Source organism: Struthio camelus, chromosome 4, assembly GCF_040807025.1.
Source record: "Struthio camelus isolate bStrCam1 chromosome 4, bStrCam1.hap1, whole genome shotgun sequence".
NCBI lineage: Eukaryota > Metazoa > Chordata > Aves > Struthioniformes > Struthionidae > Struthio > Struthio camelus.
In genome coordinates this window covers 35,771,933-35,788,995 of record NC_090945.1, presented here as the reverse complement: position 1 = coordinate 35,788,995, position 17,063 = coordinate 35,771,933, and the positions used below count along the sequence as shown (strand labels likewise).

General features: G+C 36.1%; 1 protein-coding gene across 2 annotated transcripts in view; it reads right to left on the bottom strand.

Annotated features, from left to right (window-relative positions):
• ARHGAP10 (Rho GTPase activating protein 10) overlaps positions 1-17,063 on the bottom strand; it is a 150,031-nt gene that overhangs the window by 55,467 nt on the left and 77,501 nt on the right. For both annotated transcript variants that reach the window (XM_068942254.1, XM_068942253.1), the window contains exons 12-16: positions 16,964-17,006; positions 15,647-15,712; positions 9,343-9,417; positions 3,916-4,003; positions 2,532-2,590 (exon numbers count right to left, since the gene is read on the bottom strand). In XM_068942254.1, coding sequence (XP_068798355.1) covers positions 2,532-2,590; positions 3,916-4,003; positions 9,343-9,417; positions 15,647-15,712; positions 16,964-17,006 — 331 coding nt within the window. The remainder of the gene's footprint in view (positions 1-2,531; positions 2,591-3,915; positions 4,004-9,342; positions 9,418-15,646; positions 15,713-16,963; positions 17,007-17,063) is intronic.

Here is a 17,063-nt window from a genome sequence, read left to right as displayed (position 1 = left end):
CAAATAACTGTATATCAAAAAAAAAAAAAATCCACAGAAACACAAAGCTTCTCCCACTGCTGCACAGAAACATACTGCACACACTCCACTTCAACACTTGCATATCTCCAAACATAGCAAAATTGAACATATGCGCTTTGTTTTCGCAAGTAAACTTGTTCTAGAACTATCTGCTTATTTACTTATTTTGTGAGCTTATCTTTCAATCCACCTGCAAAAGGATGCCTTTGTCTGTTCATCTATATTTGAAAAATGACAGATGTAGTTATTATTCTACTGCATCAGACTCATCTGCTTGCAAACATACTGCAAGGCGACAGTGATGTTACTTTTTGCAACTTTGTCTTTGTGAAAAGCCAGAGCAAAACTGTACTACTTTACATTAGAGCATCACTGATTGTCCTCATCATTAGAATTCAGTTTTGCTAGTACTATGCAACCAATAACACTGCATCTTATGCAACTTTGCATTGGAAATTGCATAAGATAACACTTACAGCAGATTAATATGCTCAGAAAATCTAATGACCTCTGAAGACACAGAACAATAATCATGGGAAGGATAAACTACTGAGTGACATTACCAAGGCAAAGCTCCTGAATAACAGCTACATCTCTCTCTAGTACAGTACAGAAGTTAAGCAAAAATAAGAAAGGGGCTTCTTATTTGGCATGCGTGCATGTGTGTGCACACATTTGTTGAATTGAATAATTTTGGCCATTGTAGGCTTCTTCAGTACACAGATGAAAACAAAAATTTGTAAAAGAATTTGCAAAAGTTAGATATAAACCATATAGTCAGTCACAGAATTACATCTGAGTAGTGGCTTAGAATGAAAAGAATGGAAGTATTTCTCGTCTACATAATAATATTTAGTACTTAGGTACATAAACAAAAAAATTAAGAACCTACTCTGAATGCAAGAAGTTTGATACCAGGACCACTCATCAGATCGTGTTTTATTTTAAGTTAACTTTGATTGTTAAGTGCATTTTATATAAAAGATCCCCGTACTTCTTCAGAGCATAGTGTTATAGATTTCATTTTATTTTATTTTTTAATTCTTTTGCAGATATCATCTTTGGACCAATTGCAAGAAAAAAGGACATGAAAATGCAAAATGTTTAGCTTCTGATCAGCTGATCAAAATTCAGACAGCCACAAAAGCCTAAGCCTTTTTTAAAGCAAGAGTACTTTACATATATGTGAAATCACAAACCTTAATTAAAGAATGGCAAGGCAAATTAATCACAAGATGCTGTCAAGACTTATATAGTTACAAGTAAAATTACATATTCAATGCAAGAAATTGGAAGGAGAACCTTTTTTTTTTTTTTTTTTTTAAGAGTTGCAGAGAAAAAGATACTCATTATTCCCTGCATTGTTGTTTTTTTATAGCTAACATAGGAAACAACCATTTTTAAATATACAGTAACTGAAGTCTGCAATGTTGATTAAATTTCCCTCCTCCACCACATAGAATCAGCACCTCTACAAAAACGTTTGCTACTTATGAATAACGTACTATTTAAAATAAGTAGCTTCACTTTAATTCTCTTATGAAGGAGACTATAAAATCGAGAAGGGAAAATACAATGAGAAACTGCTGGCAAAATTTCATAGTCAAGAAATGATTTTAACACCTTCCAATACAAATGGGCAGACTCACTATCTAGGTAAGTATCTTGAAGTCTGCTCAAGTACTTGGCCTCCAAGATGTGTTAGGGCAATGAATTTCATGGGCTAATTCTCATTTTGAATTAAGGACCACAAGCAAACACATTCTGCAGTTTTGTAAAGTCATTACAGCAAACCGAAGAAGATAAAGCAATTGTCTCAAAGTTTATTTTAATTTACTTCCCACAGTTTGCCAGAAATGCTACAGGCTAGAAAGCATATCAGCTAAATATCTGTTTGATACTTTGCAAAAAATTTTCTTATACAATTTTCCTCCATCCTCTTCCAAAAAATGTTATGCGCATTAGATACCATACAGCTGAACTACAACTGCTATTCCCTCTTCTCTAAATCTGTATCTTAACCGCCATAGTGTAATTTAGCTTGTACTTTTCTTTCTTCTACTAATACATAAGGAACACTCAAGCCAGTCAGGATACCAACCCAACAAGGCACTGAAAACAAGGGTCAGGCAACAGTGCTTTAAGGATTCAAATGAGCCTGAATTAGTGTATTTTCTTTTACTAAACCTCATGCTCTTCATAAATGGAAGAAAAAAATACCATAATCCCTTTATGGTATGTTTATCTTTATACAATTAAAGTAATATGAAAGAATATTCTGAATGTCTAACCAAAAATTTTTACATAGAAGTGAGAATCATGCTATGCTAAGTCTGCCACAAACTTGTCTGTCCAGTAACCCTTCCATAATTTTAAAGCTTTTATTATTTTTTATACATATATTTTTACTGGGTTGAACAAATTTTCTTAAACTGCATTTGCAGTGAGCTCCTGAGACACAACAGTACTATCAGAAAAGATTTCTATTTGAACTATACTCAAATATTTACTGGCAGGAACGATGAATTCTCCATGCAATTCATACGTCATTAGGGGCTCTGGAAGGCTTCTGTAAAACAAGGATGACATAAGTAAACTTATCTGTATTCCTTTCTATATATATTTATTCTAAGCAGGAAAGCTTTTTAACGTTCAGTAGTGTGATCCCTGCACCAGAGGAAACCGTTTTCAGGGTGGCCCTTGAATTTCAGTGATTTTGAGTGCAAATGGAAAACCTATTATCAAGAGGAAAAGCTGAGGAAAATAAGACTAAATATATCCATTCACATTCAATGAGCTGAAGTGACGCCTCCAATCTAGCAAAAGCACCTTTCCTAATCACAACATTGAGACATTTCACAGAGGAACATTGCAGACATACACTATGTAGTTCATCGTTCATACGTGTTTTCAAAATACGAAGAGTCACAAGTCAGTGCCTTGATGGAAAAAAATAAAGGCCTAAAACAGTTAAGTTTGCTAAGCAGCAACCATCTGCAAATCAAACTTTTAAATCTTCTCAAATGGAGAAACTGAAATTGAAAACCTTACTCATAAATGAAAAATGTACTGAAGAATGGATATCAGAGTTAAAACGTCAGAGTTAAAACCTTCATTTATTAAGTTGATTTTGTTGATGCTTATGAAATATTGTAGTAAGCACTCAGGAAATACTGTAGACAGGAAATATTTTACTATGTGTACATGGGGCTTTTTTTTTTTTTTTTCTCTTTCCTAAGAGTTAAAAATTCCCCTAAGAGAGGCTTTATAACTTGAAGATATCTCTTCAGCATTCCTTGACAGTGGTTACAGTAATAATTCCTTTAATAAAAGCAGAAGATTAAGGAAACTACATTTGTGCTAAACTACAAGAGAGACTCAAGAGTTTTATACTCTTAGGCATTTTAGTAAAATACCTCGATCAAGAGCTGGACAAGTCATTTGAACACTCTTAGCTTTTAACACTAGGAATATTATTACTATTTCACCTAGAGCATCAAAGTGCAGACCAGAAGGAAAAGGTGAAAATATTAAAAATTTTATAATCTTTCCCCTTGTCACTCCACCACATTAAAATATAAAAGGCATATTTAAATAACAACTCTCAACAAGTTTGCTAACATTTCAGTTTTCTGAATCAGCAGAGAAATACTTACGTACCTAACACAAAAATGTTTTGAGGCTTATCTCATATCAACATGAGTATTATTAGTTTTGCTAAATTATTTTACCCTGCTTTCCCTAAGGCAAATAACAAACATGGTATTTGCACAAAAAACACTTTTGCTCCAAAATACAGGAAAAGCAAGCAATGCAACTTAACACATAACATAGGAGAATTAGAATATGAAATTCATAGTCTTGGGGAGAGGGACAGGGAGGGGAGAGACTTACCGCAGATACTGCTTCATAGCACTAGTAATTGTCTTCACTTCCCAATCTACAGAGTTTTCCAAATCAACCTCATTGCAGGTCTTTGCATCTAGCAAACAATCAGAAGGGGGCGGGGGAGAATGAAAAAGGGGAATTCTAAATCAGTCCCAAACATATCACCGAGTGTTTTTCAAAGTTAGAAGCACTGCTATAATGATCTTTAAAAAAAAAGTTTGCCCTCCATGAATATCAACACATTGAGCTTGATGATTAAGTAATTTGCTGGCATGAATGCAGAAGTAGCATGCCCTTCTTACTACTAAAATATTAACAGGAGTTTATATCCAAACCTCTTTATAAATTTTATTTATATATTCTGTTTTATATATAAATTTTATTTATATATTCTGTACCTTACTGCTGATTTTTTCTTTAATGAAGGGTTAAAAATCACCTTCATGTAAAAAGTGCTATATAGCAATTGGTATGCCGCTTAAATACTTCCTTTCCTTAAAAGAGGACTGTTCCTTAAAGACAGACAGGTAGTTTTCAGAGAAGGGATGATCACAGAAAAATTTAGATGTAGATCACAAACAAGGTAGGAAAAAGAAAAGCCCACTAACTGTAACTTCTTCTGTTCTTATTTCATTATTTAAAATAGAGGTACCTCGAAAAATCTTTCTAAGCCTTTCTGTAATTTGTTTATGAACAGTTATTTTGGCCTGCTGACGAAGAACAGCCAATAAATTGCAATTTACTGTGTGAAGATTTGCTTCAAAAGCAGAAAAGGGACTGCTCTCTGTAAGAAAATTTCCTCTACAAGATCACTTGGCTTCCTCCTTTACTTGGTCAGTTTTAGCCAAGAGGAAAATAATATTTGCTTTCTTGACAGTTTGTCAATTTAACCAAACTCCTCTTTTTTTTTTTTTTAAATCAGAGTAATTGGTAAGAGACTAATAACAAGACAAATGAAAGTAAACAATCGTATGTCTGAATGATCAATAAGGTGAAAGATTTTTTTTGACAGTACATAGAAAGTAACATGGCACATTGATACTTTTTGCAACTAAAAAAACCTTCATGTCTCAAAACAGGAAGCAATGGCTTCAAAGCCATTCAAAAAGATCACATGTATGCTGCCAAATTAGCCCAATGTATCCTGTGACTTGAAATACCTGAGCTTATATTATTATTACTACTATGCATTTCTGACAGTTGCTACAGCAAACTACAGCAAGGCTAAGCAACACAGATTACATGTTGACCAGTTCATGCAATTCAGAACTCATTTGTTATTTTGCTTGTCAGACAAATGACAGATATATTTAAAAAAAAAAAAATCAAATTAGGCATCCCGATTAAAGGTGCAGTCTTTTCACTGGGACTAAATAGTTCTGTTCTAAAGGCTGTGCCAACCAATCATCTCTGTAACTGAATATTCTCCCTCGTTATATCAATTATTTAAATCTCATTTTAAAATACAATCAGATAACATTTTCTACCAAAATGCTACTAGCCAACCATCACTCAAACTCCTCAAGATTGTCTAAGAAAACATTTATTTTCTCCCCTTTTTTAGCATTCTGAGTTCACATTCTCTTTTTTGAGAAGAAAGCCTTTTGACTGAATTCATACATTAAATCTGCCATCCCATCAGAAACCAAGGAGATCAGAAACCAGTGGTGATTTTGTTATTAAACCACTGTGTATTAAACCACTGTTCAGGGTTTTCAAACAATTTCTTCGTCCTTTACAGTCAAAGGATACACCTAGTTATAAAATTGTTGGTGATGAATTTGAGGAGGGAAAAAAATAAAATGTCTGAACTGCAAAATAAACCTCCTCAAAATATGGTATTTCTGAAGCATTTCATGATCTCTTGAACAAGAAAACAATTTGAGGTGGTCCTACTACCAATCCCAAACAAAGCCTAGCTTGGCTGCAGAAACCATCAAGACTGAAAAGATATTTTTTATTTTGGTTTGACAGTTACCTTGTACTGCTTTCTCCACCCACTTTTTTTTTTTTTTAATATAGCAAATTATGAAACTGCAGAGCTATGTTTCACTGTTCCTGCTCCTCTTCTCCCTCCACTTCAAACATCCCAGGCCATAACGTGAACTGGAACTTCAACTGAGATTTCTAAACTGATTCTACTAGTTTTCATGCTATTTGCTCATGTAGCAGCCGCTGTGCATTGAGTGGCAACTTTACGCCTATAAAAATAACCATACACATTTACGGAACAGCTTTTGATAGATTAGCTCTAAATTTTATGCAAATGTTTCTGACAATAAAGGAGCTAGAATTCATTAAAAAAAAAAAAAAGCCCAGTTCACTAAACCAGATTAGAAGTAGAAAATCTCTTTCTGTTTTCACATATAATATGCCACTGTAGAAGTGTATGCCTACTGTCTTTTACTGTACATAAAATAACAAGGAATTCCGTGTAATAGTTTTGAAAGCTGCTAGTTTTAAAAAAAGTACAAGTTCTCAAAGTTCGCTGTTATAAAATGTGATGTCTGGCACTCTTCACACCAGGCAGTCTCAGAAGTCAAAATAAAAACTTCAGGTCCTTAGCAGTCACTTCACCATGAAGAAGGGACTGTATGAAAGCCGATCTGTCTCAGGTGGTTTGTACGAAATGAACCATCCCAGGTTTTTTATGCAGATCATAGATGAAATAGGAAGTGGTCCCTGATGCCTTTCAAGAATTCAGCCTCCTGATGGCTGACAATGCACCTGAATTGCTTATGACAGAGATTCCCAGAATACTTGAAGTCATAACTCTGTATCTTGTTTACAATGAGCCATCAGAGATTAATTTAACATTACATTTCAAGGGAAAATGAGTGCTTCATTTACCAAATGCCTTTGTGACTCAAATTTAAACAAGATGACTGCCAAAAAAACAGACCACCATAGCACAATGCTGGTTACAAACAACTTCAAGGACTTTATTAATTGCAGAATTAACTTTGCCTTTTTTTTTTTTAAGCTGAGCTGTATATTTAATTGTTGAACCTCACTTTATGTAATACTTAGTCTCATAAAATTTTTAAACTAAAAATGAGAATCTGCACACTCATAGTATTAGAAAAGCAGGCCCACATTTTGGCCTTCTGATGCTCTCTTGACTCTCTGTATACTTTCCCTGACTGCATAGAAACTTTTCTGGAAAAGAGGCAAAACTTACATGCTATCCATTACTCTGGTTACCTTTTGGAAGTCTTTTTTGCACTTTGAACCATTCAGACTGTCGACCTCACGGTTAATGATAGGTAGCTTAAAATACTTTGAAATTTATTAAACATTTTACAATACAAAAAGTTAATATGAGTTCCTCATGATTCTGAAAAGAGCTTTCATATAAAAGGATATCTAAGGGTACACCCAGAGACAAAGGATTAAAGATTAATCTATCATTTTAAATTCTCTATATTACTGTATATCAAAAAAAAAAACCCTCTTTATTCTTCTCTCAGAATAGGCAGATAAAGAGCACAGATAGGATCACTTTCAACAAATCATCTGAAAAAGAGCACCTACTAGCACCCTAACTGTTTTCTGTTCACTATTTTGTCTTATGTTGATACCACTGTATTCTTCCTACTTCAAATGAGTATACGACTCTTGGAAATGAGAAAAAAAAAATGTTCCTAATTTAAAAAAAATAACTAAAAGCAGATGCTGGAATCCCCAGTAAACTCTTCCAGCTGCTACTGAACCACTGGCAACCTGAGTCTATTTAATTTGGATACCACTAATGGCAAAGAAGAAAATTTGCCTGCCAAACCCGCACGCCCAAGCTAAGCCAGTAAGTACAAAATTGAAGAACTTCTTATGATATCAGATGCATTCTATCAAGATTTTTTGATTGATGATAGGTCATTTTTCCTGTTTAATGGCTTTAAAAAAAGTTATTGTTTATTGAGGCTAATTCCAACACAGATACAACCAATTCTTATGGTTGTTTATGTTAACCATAAGAATTTGGTATACCTCTGTTGTTTTCCTTAATCCTGGTTTGCATTTCCAAAAGGTGTCTCTTTCTACAATACTTGAAAGATACACGCAGGTTTACACGCCTTAATGGAAACTTCAGGGTGCTGTTAATATTGATTAAAGTAAGATATCATAAATTAAAATTTAGATAGGTCATTATGAAAGATTGATAGGACACATATAGTCCCTGAAGCCTGATGTCTTATCATTTCTGGAGAGACGGTCTGTTTAAGAAGAAAAAAAAAAAAAAAAAGGAAAAGAAAAAGTCTTACAGGTGGCACTGAACTGACAGCAGCATATAATATAAAAGCGCTTTGTCATTCACATAATGTCTGGGGTAATGAAATGAATTCACTTTCTGGCTTCCTCCAGCTTGCAGTGCCAAAGAACACTGTGTTATCAGCACAGATGGAGCATGCATGGTTCTGGAGAAGAGCCTGGTGCAAACTGCAAACAAGCTTCTTTGCATACCAATGAATCCCTGAGAATCAGACCTTTGCTGTCAAGTGACAGGTTTGGAAGCTCTATAAAAATGAACTAATCCCAGTGGTCTTGTCTGACTGCATGTACTGTCAGCGCTCAGGACAGCAAATTTGGAAACACAGCACATCTTGCAGTCATGGCCACTACTTTGGTGAGAGATATTGGGCAGACAAGGGATTTCATCCAGGTGTTTCCCCCCCTCACCCCTTGGGACATCAGAGAGGCAAGAAAACTACAGTTACTGGCGTTATTTGCACATTAAATTTCCAGAGAGGAAAGGGGGAAAAAATTCTGAGAATAATGCAATGTATCAAAAATCTTAAAACCTCTACGTTGCTAACTGTATGTAAGAGAGCCGACGATATTATCCACAAATAAGAGTTACACTACTAAGTTTATCAAAACACATCCTTTCCCCGTCTCTCTCCTGCTTTGGCACAGACACAGTTATTATAAATACGTATAACACATTCCTCCTCCTCTTAAACCAAGCAACTCTTCATCAATAGGCTTAAACTAAATGTCTTATTTTGCATTATGATCAACTAAAGGCACATAGGGACAATCATCTGTACCCTCATCTTAGATAAGGGAGAAGAAAGATGGAAACTTCAAAACAACAAAGCAATAGGCTTCAAACTTTCTTAAACCTGCCTATTTGGAGTCTTCTGACCAGATTCTTAAACTCTAGCTTACCCCACTTACACTCAACTTACACAAAACCCATGATTTCTTCCTACGTGTTTCCCTAGTTGTTCTCTTAGTTTACTCCTCCCAACTAATCTCGCTCACTGCGCTCAACTGAGGACCTTACAGTGGTATGGGGATTGTTTGCACGGAGTAAGGCAAATTAGATTTGGCCCACATAAAGAACAGGTAGATGTTTTTAATACTAAATATTAACGGTAAAACACACATGACTTAAAATATGGAAGAAAATATTATAAAATAGAGGCATACCCATCAACAAACTCAGAAGTCTCTGGACCTTTGAACTCACCCCCACAACTCTGTACAATCCTTGGTCATTTATACCTATTATGCAAAAAAAGAAGAAAAAAAATAGCAGAAGATCAACCAAAGCAAATAAGACACACAGTAAAATTTAGCATTAAAACCCTTCCCTGAGCAACAGATTCTCCTCAAAGGTGGACAGACTATATACTATTTGCACAATTGTGAGAACATTATAAATCAAACATTGCAAGAATCCTTTTCTTCTTCTTCTGTGTGTTCAAGGTAAGTTCATGTTATGTTTTGGAAAAGGTTGCATATACCTCAATTCTACTTCAGATACAAGGAGCAGAAGCAGACAGGGACAAATTTTTGCTAGAAAAATCGCTGGCTATTTTCAGATTTTTATATGACATTTTGGACACATCAGTATTCACATTCTAATAAGGTAAGAACTGAACCAACAAATGCTAAATTAAGATTTCTTTCATAAATCAAATTCTGCTTTTCCAGATACGTGGCTGAAGAAAAAAGTTTGCATAAAATAAAGAAAACTTTGAGCCTATTCTCAGGCTTCCAATCAATGTTTTTTCAAGTCTGCAAAAACTTCTCAACTTTTTTTAAGATACAAGGCCTTATTCCAAACCACACACTAGTCCACAAACTAGTTAAGTCCAGACGCAGCACCGATCTCTGTAACCTGTATTACTTTTTGCTTGGGATGAATAGAGGAGCCACAACCAGCAAAACATTTGCAGTCCCCTGCTATCATTCCCCAGGGACATTGGAACACTTTCCTTTCTCATTTGTTGCTGCTCACCCATCATCCGAAACCACTGTATTTCTTATTGAAGGCTACTAACTGCCCGCCATTATGCCATTTCTCCATGCCCTTCCTTCCTTTCAACCACATTCACTTCTCCAAGCCATTTCCTCCCCTACTTTTCCCTTTTTTCCCCTATACACAGTTTTATCCCCAGGAAAGTAAGACTAGAATTACAAACTAAAGAAAAGAAAAATGGGAGAGAGGCAAGGGGCAGGGAAGGAAGAAGGCAAAATAAGGTATGTCTTTTTGTCTATCGCTTTCTTTTTTAGAGCCTGTATAGTGGCAGGGAAACGTTACAGTCCTGAGCTGACATATATTTGGGAGGTCACATAATAAGCACAAACACCACCATAGTCCGCTTCTGTATTCACATCAGTCTGGAGGAGTAGAAATGACATGAAATATCTGTGTTTCTACTCCAAGAAAATCTTCTCAAACAACAGATTATGTGGTATCCTTATTAAAAATATCCTTCAGCAAAGGAAGACTTGTGAACAACTCCTGGTTTCAATATCAAACTGTTCCAACCCAGAGAAGGGAAATTAAAACCAGTCATATGAGAAAAAGTTTCTTCCTGAATAAATATTAAATGAAGTATGTAAAAATTATTAGCCTTCTAACAATTACTGTCTGACACAACCCACCATAATGCAGAGTAGTAATTCTCAATATGGTGGAGAGAACTTCACATTTTCTACATCCCCCTCCTGCCTTGAGGAGGCAGGATCAAGACTTGATACATCTTGTTGTTGTTCTCTCTCCTCCTTCTCTTCCTCAAATCGACTACAGCCTCCTCATCCATCCCAGATTTCAGAAAACCTGCTGAACTCATCACCACTAGTACACAGCACTCAACCCTCTGCCCCAGCGGGGAGCTGAGGTGCTACGGCAGCAGTAGCTGCAGCTTTTCTCAGCTCCACTCGGGCAAAACTGGCCCTTCTGTTTCTCCAGGATGCAGGCTCCACTATTATAATGCTGAGTCTTAAGCTAGCTGTCATGTTCAGAGCTGGCTCAAATTAATATAAGCCAGATCTCCAGTATTTCATCTGCGTTCATCAAAAAGCACAACTCTAGAGTATGCTCAGAGTTTAGCTATGTACTAAAGAATGAACCACAAAACCAGTTATGTGGCCACAACACTATTCTTATCAGAATACAAAGTTATCAACCCAGCCAAATAAGTCTTCTAGTGACCCCAACAACAACAGCGTGATGACATGCTATACAACACTTAAAGGTTGCCAACGCTAAAGAAAATAAACATAGTCCTTGATCTATTCCAAACCAGGAAGCACTAAGAATCTGGACTGATAGCAACAATTATTTTTTACTGGAAATTTCTCATAGGTTTTCAGGAAAATTCTGGTCCAAAAGTAACATCAAGATTTTCAACGCTCTGCCAAAATGCATCAGGCTTTTTTATATAATTTTCACCACTACTTTTATTGCCACAGAACAAGTCTTCTGCAACACATGCAAAAAACTAAAAAGCTGAAGAAACAGCATTACAGTCAAATATCTCTGTTTTTGCTCATCTCAGAAGTTCTAGCTCTCAGATTGTATACTGATTTCTTTCACTTCTAACATTAAAACGAGTAAGAACAAAACTGTGCTGACCCTAAGCTTCTGTAACATACATTTAATGGCTCAAAAATAATTAAGGCCAAACCACAGAAACTTACTGCTTGATGTCAAAACAAATGGGATATGTGAAAGTGTCTGAGATATTACTTCAGCAGTAGTCATGAGTTTGTGCTAGCAATTATCAGATAACTGAACAGATTCAAGTTCATCAACCTGAAAGAAGCACAGCTAATTGCTAACAGATATTGACAAGTGCAAAGAGGAATTGATATTTCAACATAGTTTTAAATGATATCTTTAAACATACTGTTACATGATGTTTTAAATAAAACAACCAGTCTGAAACAGTTCTAGTTCTGTTTCAATCAGTACATCTCAGATCTTCAGCATATCAAAGACTGATAATGCTTTGCATTTAGAGAACACAATTGACAAGATGATTCATTTTCAAGGAATAGCTTACCAGTGACTAAAATGTTGACAGGTTCAGGCACTGGAACTGCTGGATCAACGAGTCACTATTAACAACTTTGAGTGGTAAAACTTTGCCATGCAATTTTCTTCGTATATACATGATCTAAAGTTGCTTGGCTCTCCAATATCAGAATCTGGCGTAGGCACACAATTTGTGAAACGTGCTTAAAAATTTAAGATAATGTAACTAAAACAATAACTTACACTATAGTAGGTAAGTTATGTCTGCAGGCAAGTTTACCTGGCGGTTGGCCCTATACAAGTGGCAATACAGGATATTAATAATCTTGCAGATGTAACTTTTTATATCAAATTCTGTAATACAGGAGGTCACACGCGACAGTCTCAAATCAAGGTAATACCAAGTTGTTTCTGTGAAAAGATTCTCTGCTTTCTCCTTACCATCTTACTTCCTCCTTATGGCCAGAAAAACTGAACGACAGCTCAATGCTGCCATCTCTCTCTGCAGCTCAGATTAGCAGCTACTGTAACTCTAAAATTAAGACAAATGCTACTCTTACAAACGCTAAGGTGCCACATACTCACAGAGTGTACAACCAACTACTTGCACAGAAAAACACACACAAAGTCTTTACTCTTGGAGCAAACATGTCTTTTATATTTCTGTAAGCTTTTACCCCTGCTGTATTATTCCAAGTAAAGAATTGTACTTATAATGAAACAACCTAAACAAAATCCCAAAATGTGCTCTCAGATACACAATATGGGTGCAAATCCAACCAGAATTGTGCTCCTTACGTGAGAGACAGGCTCAATGTAACGTTGCCTTGATGCCTCACTGTCTCTCGTCAGGCGAAACATAGGCAACAGTCTTACATAGCAACGCAAAAGAACACTGAATCAGAAGCTAATATACATTTTAACCAAGACACTGTCTTTGATTTTTCTATTCATTCAGAGCAAATAATTTCGTTCTTGGCTTTATAAAAATGAACGTAACTGAGAAAAATTGCCCAGCCATTGACAAGTTTATGTTCAATATCTCTGTTATGCTCTTCTCTCTCTGAATACCAGACTTTTTCTGCTATGACATGACAAGACTATTCTCAGTTTCCACCCACACTAGACTGTCCTCTCTTCCCACCCACGCCAACCTCACACCCATTATGATTAGAAGAGATAAAAACATGGCACACAAGCAAACTCTGAAGAGGCATCTGTGCTGTTTTCTTCTGCTGAGCATAACTTTGATATGCTATCATTAAAGTAAAATAATCAAGTAAAAATTGCTTTAAGAGCAAATATAGGTGAAAAAACTGCAGGCCTAAAAGACAGACTTTCCTCAGCATATAACTCTGGCCAAATCCTTCGGAGGCAAACAACTACATGCTCTCCTGAGCTTCTGTTTGTTTAGCTCGGCACACATCAGCAGAAGGTCCTGCAGTGTAATAGAGAACAGAAACTAATCCTTTAGGAATGCTTCAGTTAGTCTCATGCCCAAAGTCAGGGTCTTGTTTAATAGGTCTTTTTTTTTTTTTTTTTTTTTTTAATGTAGTTAATGTTATGTTCAGAAACAGTACACAGAAAACCATCAACAACTGCTTGGAAAGCTATTGTTCAATCAAATTCTGTTAAACCAGAGCTAGACGGAGTCCTGAGTTCCTAAAGCTAATAGCTCACCAAAAACCCGCTCCTGAAATCCTTGGAAAAGAATCATTTACTGTGTACTGAAATATTAAGTTTTCTTAAGCATTTTCCAGAACAGAATTAATTAAAAAAAGCTATTTTCATTGCTAGCAATTATCGCTAAGCATTCTATTGACTGCAAATCCTACAGAAAAAGGATAGCAAACGTCTCCAAAGAAAGGAATACTGCAGTTAACCTTGGTAACCTTGATACTCTTGCAAGTTTGCTTCAAGGTAGATCCCACTATGGGGACACATGCTTCCCAATCATGCAAGCTAACATCTGTTTTGAACTACAATATTATGTGACATTGCACATATACTTTAGGCCTTCTAATATGCTGCTAAATCAGGGCACAAAGGATGAACTGGACTTCACCCACCCCTCAGCTCCATCTGTCCACCCACAACCGTAAAGGAGAAAGGTTCCACTTTTTTACCTATCTTTAAGAGCCTGCGAAGAAAGACTACATGAAGAAAACTCTGCACACATCTATAGATAATAAATCAAAATAATAGAGGACGCCATATTGCTTACAGTAGGTGTGATTCTTAAGGTATTGTAAAGTAACCAGTCATTGAATGGTGGACCAAAACCAGCCTTTCGTTACATGCTTACACACTGTTTTCACAAAATCTGCCTCATCTAGTCCACAGAAAAGATTCACTCTACATTTTAGGAAGGTCTTGTGGTGAAGGTTAAGTCAACGGGAGGACGTCAGCTTTATTTGCAGTGTTTTCCAACTGAACTATTCAGATCATAAACATCTGTAACTGAAACATTTAAATGATGAGCGAGGCAAACCTTATTTGGCAAACATTCAAGAGAATTAGGCCAAATAGTATATGGCCTAATCTAGAAAATCATCTTTAGTGCATACAAAAAAAGCCCAAGTGAAAAAGGGTTCCACATACTTTTTTGTGTTTACATGCTAAATTCTCAATACCACAAAGGCTTCTTGAAGGCTTCATTAATTATTTTGTCCAGTAAACGCATATGTGGAAGACACTGCTTAACAAGCAAGACCCTGCATTAACAGGAAACACGACCAATTTTTATTCCATCCAGCTATTTGATTTAAGTGGGACCATGAGACAAAGAAAAATGCAAATATTCTGCTCTGTGCAATGCTAAGTTACTAGAAAAAATAAACAACAAAAACCCCCCAACTCTTGAACAATCATAAACGTTCCCATCTGGGAGCAGGAAGGTCAACAGCTCAAGAGAAAAACAAAAATTCACACCAAGAAATTTCAATGCCTCTTTTGCATAAGAAATTATCTATTTTCATCTCCTCTCTTTAAAAAAAATTGGCAGGATCCCCACGTCAATACCACATACAGTGCACTGAGCCCCTGAGAGTGACTGGTCACCTCACATTTGAGCATGCCTATCCAAGGACTGCTGTCTACCCACATGGGAGCGGTATCAAAAGCTGGTCTTATCCACTGCTCAGTTACACAGGGACTGTGACGCAGAGTCTCTTCACGGTGATAAGCCCGAACACCTCTTGAATACTGCTCTGAGTATAGACGTTTCTGTTTTGTCTCCACCTTTAGAGGTAGGACAGTCAGTACATGCAACAGCACGCATCCTTGCCTCTGGCGTGAGGCTGCAACTCCACCAGAAGTACTTCAGCATTTTTTCTTATCTTCTTGTCTATTTAGGTCCTGTCCTCCTTCATCTTGAATGACAAGACAGAACAGCTTCTGGCAAGAGAAAAATCAGCTGCTCCATACCCTCCACAAACAGGAGCATTTGGTTGGGCTGATCATTACCTCGTGTTTCAACAGCACTGATGCACTTCTTGATGATGGTGAACCCTATTTTATCCAATTGTGCACCTACAAGAAGAAAACAGTTTGGAAAGTTTTAAAACACGATTACAAATATGTCTACAACTGAAAAATAAGGCTTGACACTTACTCATATAGCTAGTTCTTCTCAGACAAAACTGAGTAACTATTCTGGAAGGTGAACACTTCATCACATTTTCTAGAGAAATTTCCTTTTTCTCCCCTCCGCACCCTACCTAGCACAGGTAAAGGCCCAATCTGGGGGTAGTGGTTTCACTGAATCTGCTCACAGCAGTAGTCTTTAAAGAATAGGATCTCTAATTAGGTACATATGTTGGCAGATGCAAAATGGAGTTTAACAATATTTACTGCAACAATGACAACATCTGAGAGAGTTCACCCAATGTGACAAAGAAGTACTTAACGATGGAAAAACATAATCAGCAACAGCAGGGCTTTTACTGAGTCCTACCCAAAGTCAAAGGAATTCCCACAGTAAAGATACAGGGCACATATGTATATCGTTTCACAGCAGTTAATGATCTAACTACATAAAAGCAGATGCATTAGCAGGATAACAGCTGCAGTCCAGCATTCCTTTGTTGTTTCTATCTTATTCTTTTTCTTCACATGGAAACTTCATTTAAGAGCTTATGCTGCAAAACTGCCCTTCCCCCAGCCATCTGGCTTTTTTTTTTTCCTCTCCACTCCAGGATCTTACACTATGAAACCAAAAATCTGTGGAAAAATTTGCATTAATAACACCAGAATCGAGTGTTATTCATCAATAAAAAGATGGCATGAACTTCCTGACAATGCAAGGAGAATAACACATATACTTTGCTAACAGAAGAGAGCTAACTTTGTTTAAAGTAAGTCATGTCTTCTTCTTCCTTATTACGGTTTAGATTTCAAATATATGCATTCAGTATTTTTACTGACCTTTATGTTCAGCTGCGGTTACTTTTAAATCAATCTTTACACATTCTAACAGATGTGTACACACAATCTGGATTAAGAAATTGTGATGCATTTACAAATAAACTCTGGTTTTGAGCCACTACAAGCCTGAAGTAAATTGGCAAAAAGAACAGCATTATTTGTCTAGCTTATGTCCAGTCCTATAGTTCTTGCATACGTGCTGAACTGCATTATTGCAAAAAACCATTAACCACAAAATCCACAAAAGGATATTCAGAACTCTAGTTTATGTTGGATCAATATAACTATTTCCACTTTTGCATTTCTCAACTGTAAAATGTTAAAATAATTAGTTTTAACAGTAGTTTAAATACTTACTTCCCTCCCGTTTTGTATTTGCTCTATTCAAATTGATGAACAACTAACAGGAAAAGAATAAAAAGTGTAAGTTTTTCTTAAGAACTTTATGAAATCAGAA